We start from the raw sequence: 13,633 nt of genomic DNA, 5'->3' as shown, positions 1-13,633 counted from the left end.
CCTTGCTGCAAGTCGGAATGAAATTGGCTTTCTGAGCTTCGGAAAAAAAAGCCACATCTGTTGTTTGTGATAATTTCATCGTACATCTGAAGATTCTCACGGCATAAAAAAACATTCAAAGAGGCAGAAGGAAAGGCTATTTAGCAACAAACTCATTAAAGCAGCACCTGGAGTAAATACATCTTCTACCTCTGTCTGGAAGTGATTATGGTGATAAAAATCCACTCACCCTGCTTCTCCTGAGCCCAGCATTACTTCCTAGCATGTTGAAACCTCATCAATATCAGGATCTGGATTCCCTTGTATTGCTTTGTGTCTAGTTCTAAACTGATTTGAAGACAGAACCATGAATCTGATTGGGATTGATATTGATAATTATTTTCCTTTCTCTAACAGTAATTTATACACATCATTCTGTATTTTGCTGATATTTGATTATTTTTTTCTGCTGCGGAACCCATGTCTTATAAATATGTCATTTGAGCTCAAGATATATGAACTGTACTTCATAAATAAAGCTATCACATTCAATCTCTGTTACCTTCACGAGTAAAACAAAGATGTGTGACCAAACCTAGTACTTCTCAGTGATTCAGTATGGAATGGGCAGGCGTTCTGGCGTCCGATGATCATCTGGGATTCAGATGGCACTGTTGCTCCACACTGTGTTCACTCAGCTGGTCTGCAACCGTATCTGCTGCTGTCAGGCTGCTGTCACTTTTGACAGGGATGACTGACAGCCCAGATGTGGCATTCTCTTGCCAACCTCTTCCCTGATCCATGACTCATATGTACAGGCATTCTGTCGGGCATTCTCAGCATATCCACTGATCTGCTTAGGGCAGTATGGAATTTGTGGGTACTGGGTTCCAGGTTGGCTCTATCTGATCTTCAAGCGCAACATCTCTAAGAGCAAAGACTAAGGCTTCTGTAACAACAATATGAACATTCATGCCCTGTGCCACTGAAGAATTTGCTGCTGATATCACAGGGGTTTTTCCAACACTTCACAACTCTGCGTCATGAACACTTCCCAAGACCTTGCTTTGTATAGACAGTGTTAATGATCCTGCTATGACAGGAATCTCTATCTAAACTGCCCTATGAATTTGAACATCTAGCTGTTGTGGGAGAAGCAGTAACCACACTGGATCTCTGGAAGCTTTTCGTCTTGCATTCATCAGGAGACCTGGCAAGAATACCAATATAAGGAGAAAACAACAATTTACACTGTATGTGAAGAGAGTGCTGAAGATACATAACAAACAGCATGTCCCCGTCACTGTTCGCAATGGGCAAGGTACAGATCATACCTAACCAGCCCATGCTTTGCAAAACACAAAACACAGTGTCCAACATTAGGTGTGATTCCATGATTAGACAACATTTGCTAAATAATCCTCAGTGCGCAAAGAATTACGCTGACAACCAATTTAAGATTGTCAGTCATGCCCGCAATGTTGCGCATTTGCGTGTACTGGAAGCTATATGTATTAAGACACAGGGCCCTGTTCTTTGCAGACAGAAAGAACATGTGCACATGTTATGCCTGTTTCAGCTAAACAAATTAAGTGACAGCCATTCGCGGACTCATTTTCAGGGTAATGCCTTGACAAATCAGGGCCAAGATGTCTGGTTTAAATTTCAAACAATGCTTGGCAGTTAACTGTCAGTAACTTGTGCATTTTCCATGACAACACCCCTACCCATCAGAGTCTACTTTCCAACAAATCAGCACTTTCTTCTCTTCTATAGATCGTTGTTTTTCCTTTATATTGGCATTCTTGCGAGTGTCCTGATGAGTGCAAGACTAAAAGCTTCGATATGTCTCTTTTTTCAGCAATACTCAAGTTCTTCATTCCTTCCATGCACTATTTTCGGGACTTGGATGATTGTTTATCACTTTTCAAGGATGCTCGTTGTAACAATCAATCCTTTGTGCTCCACCAGATGCTTCATTATGCATCTCCCATATTGTGCGTTAAATCTCAGACAGATGAAGCAGTAAAATCTCAGGGTGACAAGCATGCGTAATTACTTTGGGAAAACTTAAACAGTGCTTAGTTAACCATTTCATACAGCACCAATGATATTTCTAGGCCCCCAATGGAAAAAAAAACTGTTCTTAGATGAAACAGTTTTATCTGATCAAGCGACTAGCTTGTTTGTGTATGTTAACTTGCTCAAAGTAAATTTTGTAATAAGTTTGGTAAGAGTTTCAAGGGAACAAGGTAAAAGTAGATAGTAAGAGAACTGTTACAGTCAACCTAATTCTCAGAACACAGCTCCTTTGTTTCTTTCAATTTCTACTCCAAAATGTTTTGTTCAGTCTTGTCCAAAGGGTCTCTTTTCCAAACTCCCGACTGTCAATACTTCCTGAAGCACTCGAGCTGCAATTTAGTGATATTTCCCAGAAGATGTGAATCCTAATTAATTTTTAAAGAAAACTTAAAGGGCTACAAAAACTAAAGCAATGAGGTAAATCATCAGTTTTGGTTCAATCTGATGATTTTTAAAAAATAGATTAACCAACGTATAATTGTTAATGATGATGCTTGCCATTAATGACTTTCTTGAAGTGGGTTAAGTTTGCATTTTGAGACTTTTTTTACTGGAAAATAATAACTATAATATAAGGATGTATAAATCTTATTTGTTGATGACGTTGATTAAAGGTTAAGTTTGTTTTAAAGTCTAGCCTCAACCGCTATTAATGAGAGCTAACAAAGGTTTGGACATGTTTCTTGCAGTTTGGCACTTTGAGTGTTCTATTATTCATCTTCAGCAAATGCCTCTAGCTTTACTATTTTATATTTCAATTCAAAGCTGGAGACATTTCTTTTAGTCAACAGATAATGAATGTACCAAGAACCCTGTTTTTGGAAGTGCTTTTCACTTTGTTACATTGAAGGTTTTAATGGAAAGCCTTTCTTTTATGTCCTTTGATGAATAAGAAAAGTGGCAAGGCATAGAGGTTATTTATTGAAGGAACAATGACTTTCGATATATACTGCACACTTGAAGCAGCCATTTAAAGCCCACTGACTGGTCAGCAAACACTCTAAATGCTACTGCATGCAATATAAACCAACAGGTGATAAGACAAACACAGTGCACGTCCATTAATGCAGCAAACATGACCAGCCACATTTTTCAGAGATCGATCAATATTTTCACAGCTCCCCAACTACATGACATGTTTTAATCATTAGCAGACAATACAAGAAAGCCTGGTCCACAGTGTTGTTTCACTTATTCACAATCTAATATAAATCAAATAAACCTGAATAATGTTAAGAGAACAAGCACATAGACATCAGAATATTAAGGCTTTCTTGTAGCTAACTGTCAGACAGACGTGTGTAAAGTAATTCATCACATATCACGCTCCACTTCTCCAATATTCCATATCCTGCTTAGATTCATGCAGAATGTTTTATGTAAGTGACAGTAATATAAAACTATTCAATTATACTCAGCTATATAAAAAGACATTACAAGTTTCAAAGTGTAAAGGAGTGCAGAAGATGAAGGGTCACTTGGTAGTTCCAGCATAAACTGTTGGCATAATTTGAATTGTAGAATTATTACAGCATATTGTGTGAAAAGACACTGGACAAACAGTGCATATTTTGTATAGATCAAAACTGTTAATTAAAATAGAGGAATGGTTAAGAGGATAGTTCACAACCCTGTGGCCAACCTGACTTTCTTCCTTCACATTCCGGGGCCACAGGAGTTTTCTCTTGGCCAGTTGTCCCATGCTTCCCCCCTGTTTCGCTTTTCTGTCCTGATCCATTTACATATCCTCTTGAACCAACTTTTATTTCTATACTTGTCTCATTATCAGTTCATTTTGCCTTGCACCATCATCCCTTCAGGCATGCAACCAATCTTGCTTGCTCCATTCAGCCTAATACAAATCTCTCCCTTTGTTCTTTCTATGTCTGACCTTTTCCCTGGCTTGCCAATTAGAGGGACAAACCTGTAATCGGAGGAAGCAGACCACCCAGCTAACGCCTTTGTTGGCTGGAATTAAAACTCTGGTTTGGAATATTTCTTCCATTGCAAGGCATTTATGTCTTCATCACTTTTTCTCTTTTAGTCCCTCTGTTCTCCTCCAATTATGGCCTTGCGCTTACTCCTGATTTTCATCACTCCACACCTTCAGCTGCCAAGGCCCTAAATTTTGAAATTTGTCCCCTAAACCTCTCCACCTGCCTACCTGTCTTACACTCCTTACAATCTACCTCCCTGCAAACCTGTCCTAATATCTTCTTACATGGCTCGATCAATGTCAAGTTTTGTCTGTTAACGCCCCTGTGAAGCACCTTGAGATGCTTTATTGTGTTAAAGGTGCTATATAAAGTTGTTGTTGATGTGGTGTGTATGCATCATTGGTTTTGCTCAGATTTACACCCCTATGCAGACAGTAGAATAATAAAACATGGACAGGCTAGCAAAATGTATTGTTTGTGCCTAACTGTTTGAAGGTTTCTGCCTGACTACACTTAACAACATGATCCTAGACAGCCAACAAGATTACAACATTTTAATGCTAATTCACCTTAACTGGTACATTACATGCTACAAGGATGCAGCAAGCAAGGATGCAGGTCAAAAATGCAAGCATTAACGAGAACCAATCACTACCAGTTAAACACACTTACATGGGCTGTTACATTTAGTAGCCTTAAAAGTATCACCAATTTATAAGATGGTGAATGAATAGTTAATAGCAATGGGCTGTTAAGAAAATTGTCTGGAACATACTGACATGATAAAACAAAAGAAGGCTGAACAATTTAGATTCAAGATAGGTTCTCTGGTATAGTTTATACAATAAAGTCAAAGTAATTCTAACATTTGTTGTACGGTATAGACAATACCACATTTAATTTCATTGTCTGCAGCATATGTTGCTGGTCATGCCTTCAGCTGCATTAGCTCTAAGCTCGGGAATCCCCTCCCGACATGTCTCTGTCCTGCCACCTCTCTCTTCTCCTTTAAGATGACCCTTAAAATCTATCTGTTTGCCCAAATATTTGGTCATCTGTCCTAATAGCTCCTCATGTAGCTCAGTACCAACATTTGCTTGATGACATTCCTGTGAAGCACCTTGGGACATTTAAAGGTGTCATGTAAATGCAGGTTGCTGTTGTGCTATTTTTGACACTGGCATCATATTACAAATGTTTGCTCTGCCTTCCAGTAAGAAAGAAGATGGTAAAATGGGAATCATTTAATCCTTCCAAATCAGCCTCAATCCTGTAGCAGAGCAATGAAGGAACTGAACTTATATAAGATGCTTAGCCAAGCAGGCGATATTTGGACTGAGATCTTGCTTTTGCAGCAGATGACTATGTAGTGGACATATTAAACAGGATACAACAACTACATGCAAGCATTTTGACAACTGCTGGTGGGCCTAACTGGACTGTCCAGTTAGTCACTAAATATTTGCCAACCTTCCAGAAATATATCTTTGAACCCAAGTAAATGCAATCTGTTCTTTCTTAGGATATGCCAGTAGTTAGCATTGAGTATCAAGTTGTCCTTCAAAATCAAATGTATGAGCTTCACTAGCTCCTCCGCTTGTTCCTCCTCAATCAAACACAATACACAACCCATGCTTCCTCTTCAAGTTCACGATTCAAATTCTCTCAGAGTGTATTTATCTGCATTGCTGCTTGTGATAGATGGACTGAGTGACATTGACTTATTCACAGGAATTTACAGCTCTCATTCTGATGGGGAGACATGTATAGCAAGAAAAATTGACTGAAAGATTTTGTTGAAGTATATATGCCATGACATTGTGCTTGAATTGATGCCTGGCTGGCAGTGAGATTGAGTAAGTGAATGTGTGAGTGAACAAAGAATAAATAACTTGATAAGCAGGGTATCAGCACCCATTTAAGGGGGTAAATTTGGCTTCATTCTGCCTCACGCCTTTATGTAGTCAAGACCTGGAAAATCCAACATGAATTTCAAAAGCTCTTACTTGCAAGGCCCTTCTCCAGCTCTGCTCTTTTTCCATTTGCTACTTGCCATCTTGTCCTGCAAGCAGGAGTATTGGTGAGATGGTGGATGTATCAGAACTATATATAATGACACTTAAATGCCCATGCACCAGCCCATTGGATATGTGAGTACATGAACATTGAAGATGCAGCTAGGTTTTATCAGAAGGATCTTGCAGTAGGACCAGTGAAATTATGGGCTGTTATTTAGATGTTGCAGGATATTTAAATCCAAGAAGTTTCACACTGCAGTTTAAAATATCATTTGCCTGACCTATAATATTTTTAGCTGCCGACGTCTTCACCAAGTTATGGCTCTCAGTGATCGGCTCTGTACCTAACTGTGGTATCATGTAACCTAACACACTGTGAGTGTCATTTGAGATTCAACATCTTCCTTGATATAAAGGATTGATGAATGGGCTGTGGTATACTAGGATAATAAATGTGAACTGATAGAATTGTCCTGAAAGTTCTCATTTTCTCCAAGTAAATAACCAAATGATCCAACCATCTTAACCTTTTAGTGGATGAAAGTGAAAGCATATTGAAAGATTTAAAAGATAGATGAGTAGGGACAACAAAAATGTTTAAGACTATTTGATTTACCTGTGGTGGTAGCAGAGGTAATCTGATATAAGCAAGCAGTCTGCCGAGGTCTCTACATCTTCTTTGCATGTCATATTTCACCCATAGCATCAGGGCATGGAATATTGTCTCTTCATCTGGAACATTCACGTCATCACTTACAATAAGCTTAAGGATATCGTCTGCAGGAAGTAGCAGAAATTCCTGATTCCTAATCACCTCCATAATGTGTTCCTGTAAAAGTAAAAACAAAAACTATTCTCAGGAATGATGGTTTAGCTCAATCGGTCTTTTAATACACTCATTTACACAAATTTAAAATAAGCCTGCAATCCCCTCCTGTTTCATCCACTATTTCTTGATGACTGTAGGATATGTAGAACTTCCAAATGCTACCGGGAAATTCATATCATAACTTTGGGTCTTTTACCTCCAATGCTTTACTCATGCTCAACATCAAGGTTCACCTGACTTATTGAGTCCTTGTTATATGAGCCATTGTGGCTTTATACGTTCAACATCAGGGTAATGATGATTTGTTAGTTCAGGGATCAAACAGAAAAACTTATCACTGTATTTCAGCTTGCTGGATATGTCACCTATCCCTTTGTCATCATCTTACCTTTGGAAAGCTTAGAGTATACAAGTGCATAAAACTGCAGCTTAGTTATGTATGTTACCACTCCCAGCAGAAGAACAGAACAAAGGTTATTTCAGATATTTTGTACATTTTACCCAGTTAGGAGGTATCTAAGAATGAACCTAGACAAAAAAGAGGCTCTATATTTGACATTTGTAACAGAGGTAGTTAAATGTACAAAATGTTGTTAAAGTTAGCTAAGTAAAGATATCTATGTGTTTAATATCCTTGGGATGTTTTACTACATTCAAGGTGCTATATAAATGCAAGTTCCTATTGTTTGAATCCTTCCTGACTTGTGGAATATCTCCGCAACATCGCTTCATTTTGCCAAAAGATTCAAATAGCTTCATTTTTCAAAACATCCCTCCAAACTTGAACAGGAGCATGGCTCCTGCCGAACATGCACTGTTCAAATTAATTAATTTTTCCTGATGAGTGCAGAGCTCAAAAGCAGAAATCAATATAAGAGCAGCATCTATAATACATCGCAAAATATAAAAACCCATTCCAAGTCATTCCTCGCCACCCCCGTCATTTCCCACCTGATTTCTTCTCAGCAGTCACTTGTGATTGCTTTTCTAGCTGTACATGCCTACTGTAGGATTCTGGCTACTCCATAGAATATGTAATTTCTATTTACAATGTCCGTGCAGCAAAGGTTGAAGCGTTTTTGCTTTATCTTGTTTTGTAGGTATTGCACAGCAAGAACAAAAATCTAGCTATTTTCAATGCTCCTAAATGTGTTTTCCCTGAGGTGTTTTTTCCAATGATAGTTTTCTATCATTCTTATACTGTACAACCCTTTATGTTTTGAGAGTGGATTCTTTGTCATTGCTATTGTAGCTCTGATTTCTTCATGGCAGTTACCGTCTTCTGACAAGATGCTTCCCAGGTATGTACATTGTAATACCTGTTCCAGCTGTTGATCGTTTATCTTGGCACCTACTTTCCCACCATTATTTCTTCCAGTCTTCATAACTTTAGTCTTTTTTTAAATTTGATTTTCATTTCATAAGCTTTCACAACTTCATTCGTTCCATCCATTAGTATCTGTTGATCTTCTACTGTGCAAGGTACTTGGACCTGGTCACCTATCAATTTCACTACCATCTCCAATTACCTCCAACTTTGAAACCTTTCTACACTTCATCTAGTGGTTCTTTTATCATGGCTGCCACATAGATGTTAAGGAGCAATGGTGAGACCAGACAGCCTTGTCTCACCCCATGGCTAATTGCACCAAATTCAACTACATCAAGAACTATCTTGATTGTAGCAGTTTGTCCCATGTACAGAGATACAATCATTCTTTTATCTCTCCAATCAACTCTGATCACCTCCAGTACTTGAACAGCTTTTTGCCTGTTCATCTGGTTGAAAGCTTTCTCATAATTCACAAAGCAGGTGCATACTTTTTGTTTGCATTCTCTGCTTCTTTTGCTTAATGCTCTCATTACTGCTGTAGCCTCTCAAGTCTTCAGAAAGAATTATCAGGACTGTAATTTGGAGTGTCCAGCTGTTCATGCCTTGAGAAAAGTGAACATCCAAAGACTGGGAACTTGTGAAATGTGGTTCTGGAAGAGGGTGGAGTGGGTCAGTTGGAGAGTACACAAGAGCAATGAAGTTCTCGGGATGGTGGAGACGGAAAGATTGTTAATGAATATCATCAAGGAAAGGGAACATGGTTGGACTGGTCACATTCTAAGGCATGAGAGCTTGTTGAAGGAGGTGACTGAAAAATGATGATGTCAGATAACTTGAAATTGAAATTAGGAAGCTCCTACCGGCAACTAATGAGGAAAGTCCAAGGCTGCAAAGTGTGGAGCAATTAGGAGAGGACTTGACCCTAGATGGATCACTACTGCTTTAATTTCCCATCAGTGAACAGGAGTGAAGCAGCAGCAGGAATTACAAACACAAAACTGGGACATTTCCGCTTATGTCCAAATTAGCTGCCACAGTTCCTTATGCATCAAATGTATTTCAGTGGCTGTGGAACACTTTCAGACACCCTTTCTAGCTCCTTCTGTCTTTGAAATAAATTAACTGGCTGAAGATCAGCAGGATATAGAAAGGTTTGCCAGCACTATGTGCCCTATCTGCTGCCCTTGTCCTTCTAGATGGTAGTGGGATTGGAAGGTACTGTTGAAGGAGCCTTGGTCAGTTCTTGCAGTGCATCTTGTAGATGCCACACTCAGTCAAATGCTGCCTTGATGTCAAGAGTGGTCATTCAGCCCTCATATCTGGAGTTCAGCTCTTTTTGTCCATGATTAAACAATTCCATAATGTTATGAGGGTGAAACTATTTCCTCTGGTGTCGGAGTCCAGAACAAGGGGGCATAACCTTTAAATTAGAGCTAGGTGGTTTAGAAGAGATGTCAGGGTGCATTTCTTCACACGAATGTAGTGGAATCAGTAAATAAAAATCACAATGTATCTTCCTTAACAAACTTTGCAAGCCCTGGCCAATGGAACTGAATGTCAAGTCTCAAACCATTGATTCTGAATGGGACCAATAGAGGTGGCACAGAAAATGTGGTGGTGGGTTTTATTTACTGAGAGCCTTTCCTGACTCCATAAAAATGATCCTTCCATGCCCTTCCCCCACTATCACCTGCTCCCAACTTTCCCACTGACTTGACTAGCCAAATATCAGTAGCGGGGAAAATGCTCAAGTCTGTTATAAAAGATGTGGTAACAGAACACTTGGAAAGCATTAACGAGATTAAACAGAGTCAGCATGGGTTTATGAAAGGGAAATCATGCTTAACTAATCCACTGGAGTTTTTTGAGGATGTAACTAGCAGAATAGATAAGGGACAACCAGTGGATGTGGTGTATTTGGATTTCAAGAAGGCTTTAGATAAGGTCCCACATAAGAGGCTAGTGGGCAAAATTAAAGCACATGGGATTAGGGGTAATATACTGGCATGGATTTAGAATTGGTTGACAAACCGGAAACTGAGAGTGGGAATGAATAAGTCTGTTTCCGGGTGGCAGGCGATGACTAGTGGTGTACCGCAGGGATCAGTGCTTGGGCCCCAGCTATTCACGATATATATGAATGGCTTGAATGAGGGAGCCAAATGCAATATTTCCAAGTTTGCTGATGACACAAAACTGGGCAGTGTTGTGAGTTGTGAAGAGGATGCATTAGGCTTCAGGGCGATTTAGACAAGTTGTGTGTGTGGGCAAACACATGGTAGATGCAGTATAACATGGATAAATGTGAAGTTATATGCTTCGGTGTGAAAAACAGAAAGGCAGAGTATTATTTAAATGGTGATATATTGGGAAATGTGGATGTACAAAGGATCTGAGTGTCCTTGTACACCAGTCAATGAAAGTAAATAGGCAAGTGCAGCAAGCAATTAGAAAGGCAAACAGAATGTTGGCCTTCATTGCAAGAGGATGAGAGTTCAGAAGTAGGGATGGCTTACTGCAGTTATACAAGGCCTTGGTTAGATCACACCTGGACTATTGCATCCAATTTTGATCTCCCTACCTAAGAAAGGATATACTTGCATAGAGAAAGTGCAGCGAAGGTTCACTAGGCTGATATCAGAATGGCAGGACTGTCATATGAGGAGAGATTGGGCATGTATTCACAAGAGTTTAAAAGAATGAGAGGGGATCTGATTGAAACATATACAATTCTAACAGGGCTAGACAGACTAGATGCAGGGAGAATGTTTCCCCTGGTTGGGGAGTCTAGAACCAGGGGTCACAGTCTCAGGATACAGGGCAGGCCATTTAGCTCTGAGATGAGGAAAAATTTCTTCACTCAGAGGGTGGTCAACCTGTGGAATTCTCTACCAAAGAAGGCTGAATATCACTGAGTATATTCAAGAAATAAATTAATAATTTTTTTTGTTATTAAGGGAATCATGGGGTATGGAGAGAAAGCAGGAATATGGCATTGAGATAGAGGATCAGCCATGATCATACTGAATGGCGGAGCAGGCTCGAAGGGCCGAATGGCCTACACCTACTTCTAGTTTCTATGGCCTGAAGTTTTCAAGCGGCGGGCGGGCTTGGCGGGAGTGGGCAGGGGTGGTCGTAGAGCTGATCGCCGCCTGTGATCGGCTCCGCGCCGCCATTTTACACGAACGAGCCAATTAAGGCCTGCCCAGCGTAATACATGAGTGGTTGCGCTGAGCGCTACCTGTGCAGGGGGGTGGAGGAGGGAGAGTCGGGGCACGCGCAGGAAAGAGACTGTGTCACGTGTGATGGGACATGTTTTTATATTTAGGAAAGAAAGTGTATTTATTTAATAAAAGCTTTAGGAAACCTCATCCCGCTCATGGGTGAGGTTTCCTAAAACACGTGAAGGCCGCTTGGCCGTTTCGCCTGCCCGCCAACCGTAAGATTGGATGGGCAACGTTAACAATTACTTCAATTGCTTTCCTAATGGCCATAATAGGCCGTTTACATATCGGCGGGTGTGCAGCTGTCTCCTGCGTTCACCCACCGCACGAAATACCGTGAGACTGCGCGCAAAAGAGCGCAGGAATCTCCCCGAGGCACAGAGCTGCCTCAGGGAGATTAGTTTGATTGTCAACAACTTTAATAAAGAAAAAAAAAATTAAGATGTGTCCCCTCATGTGAAAGTGTCACTTGAGCTTTAATAAAGTTTTATTCAATTTATAAACAGTTCATGAAACCTCATCCCGTATACTTATTTGAAGTATACAGCAGGTAGGCAGTGGGTAGGTCTAAGATAGCCCGGAGCTAATCTCGCTTGTGAGAGACACCATGGCCGGAACCTTTGGGCTGGCGTGGAGGAGTGGACCCCGCTCGATGATGCAGCGAAACCTCATCCCGCCCGCGGATGAGGTTTCATGATAAATGCGAAGGCTGCCTGGGCTCTTCGCCTGCCCCCCCCTCCCCCCCACCATCCTTAAGGTTGGATGGCAGCTCTTTTATGTATTTTCATTAGATTTTAAGTGGCCTCAATAGGCCTTTGCCAGTTCGGCGGACGCGCAGCCGACTCTGGTACTTGCCCGCCGAACTGAAAATTGGAATGACACACGGTAACGCCGGGACACACACCCGACATCACTGCGCGTCATTTTACGCATCATCGAGCGGGGTCCACTCCTCCACGCCAGCCCAAAGGTTCCGGCCATGGTGTCTCTCACAAGCGAGATTAGCTCCGGGCTATCTTAGACCTACCCACTGCCTACCTGCTGTATACTTCAAATAAACCTCATCCTCACATAACCTTCACCCTAATTTTTTTTGTCATAAATGTCATAAATGGCCTGTTTGTTTCATGCATGGTACCTTTAATATTATCTTCAAAGGGAGAACATGTGAGTGGCCTGTGCAGTGCCTTCTGGTGTGCTGCGTATCTGAAAGGAAATATTGTCCCCTCCCATCTCCGCTAATGTTTTTACAGACTGGCAGACTTTGCTTACGGTGCAATCAGTCACTGAGTGCTATTCAAATCCCATGTTTGAAGATAATACATCACCTTTTTTTCTGGGAATGCCCTTCCATTTAAGAGCATACACTATTAAGATCAAAACTCTCGAAGGACATTCTGAAGTAAACCAATAAACATCACGGTTGCCTTTGAAAACTTCTCCTTGCTCTTTGCATGCAATACAGGCTGTGATATTTAGACTTGAACAAATTAAAATACAGCAAATACTTGCCAATAACAGTTCAATTAAATTTTAACTTAATATTAACCAATAGTGATTTAGTGTCTGAGGTTTTAAAAGGACCAAATATTGATATTACATCCTTGAATGGCTGTAAGGTGGTTTCACACCCTTAGGTGGCTCATTTTTAATTGGTTGTTCTGTAAAGGATTACATTATGATATGAGAAACAAATAACCTTTAAAGGACAAATTCACTTTGAGCAAAATTGCTTCTGATTGCTGAACTCCAGATTAATTCTCAATGTGGGATACTAAATACCAACTGAATGTACCTCAACAAATTCCTGAAGGTCATTGTGGGGGCAGCGCTCTGTCTGAATGATGGAGATAATGCTCGCAGCAATTTTTTTGAATGTGAGGCTCATTCTTACTTACGTATCAGATTCCATTGATTTCTGCAGCACAACTTTATTATCTCACTCGCATCAGCAATAGAAGTAGATTGGTAGTAAAAACATAATATTCTGAACAAATCCTGACACTTTATTGATCTGCTGTGAATGTGCCGGTAATCACAACTATGGTATTTATGCATGATCATTATTATTTTAAATAGATTTACTTTTGTGGTAAATAATCCAGTGATTATGGTTCAAAAGAAATAAATCTTATGAATCTATGGAACGCTATCCCTTCATGTTGTATGATGTTTCCCATTTGCACTTTTTAATTTGTAAGGTTACAACACTTTCCAAATTATTCCATGAC

The 13,633-nt window shown here is 40.2% G+C and overlaps 1 protein-coding gene across 1 annotated transcript in view; it reads right to left on the bottom strand.

The window, feature by feature from the left end:
• The window catches only part of LOC121283937 (kelch-like protein 1), a 301,576-nt gene that overhangs the window by 72,961 nt on the left and 214,982 nt on the right, over nt 1-13,633 (bottom strand). The window contains exon 5 of the mRNA XM_041198734.1: nt 6,633-6,845. Coding sequence (XP_041054668.1) covers nt 6,633-6,845 — 213 coding nt within the window. The remainder of the gene's footprint in view (nt 1-6,632; nt 6,846-13,633) is intronic.

This window comes from Carcharodon carcharias, chromosome 11 (genome assembly GCF_017639515.1).
Source record: "Carcharodon carcharias isolate sCarCar2 chromosome 11, sCarCar2.pri, whole genome shotgun sequence".
NCBI lineage: Eukaryota > Metazoa > Chordata > Chondrichthyes > Lamniformes > Lamnidae > Carcharodon > Carcharodon carcharias.
The sequence above is the reverse complement of the archived record's forward strand: the minus strand, read 5'-3'. Positions and strand labels throughout refer to the sequence as shown.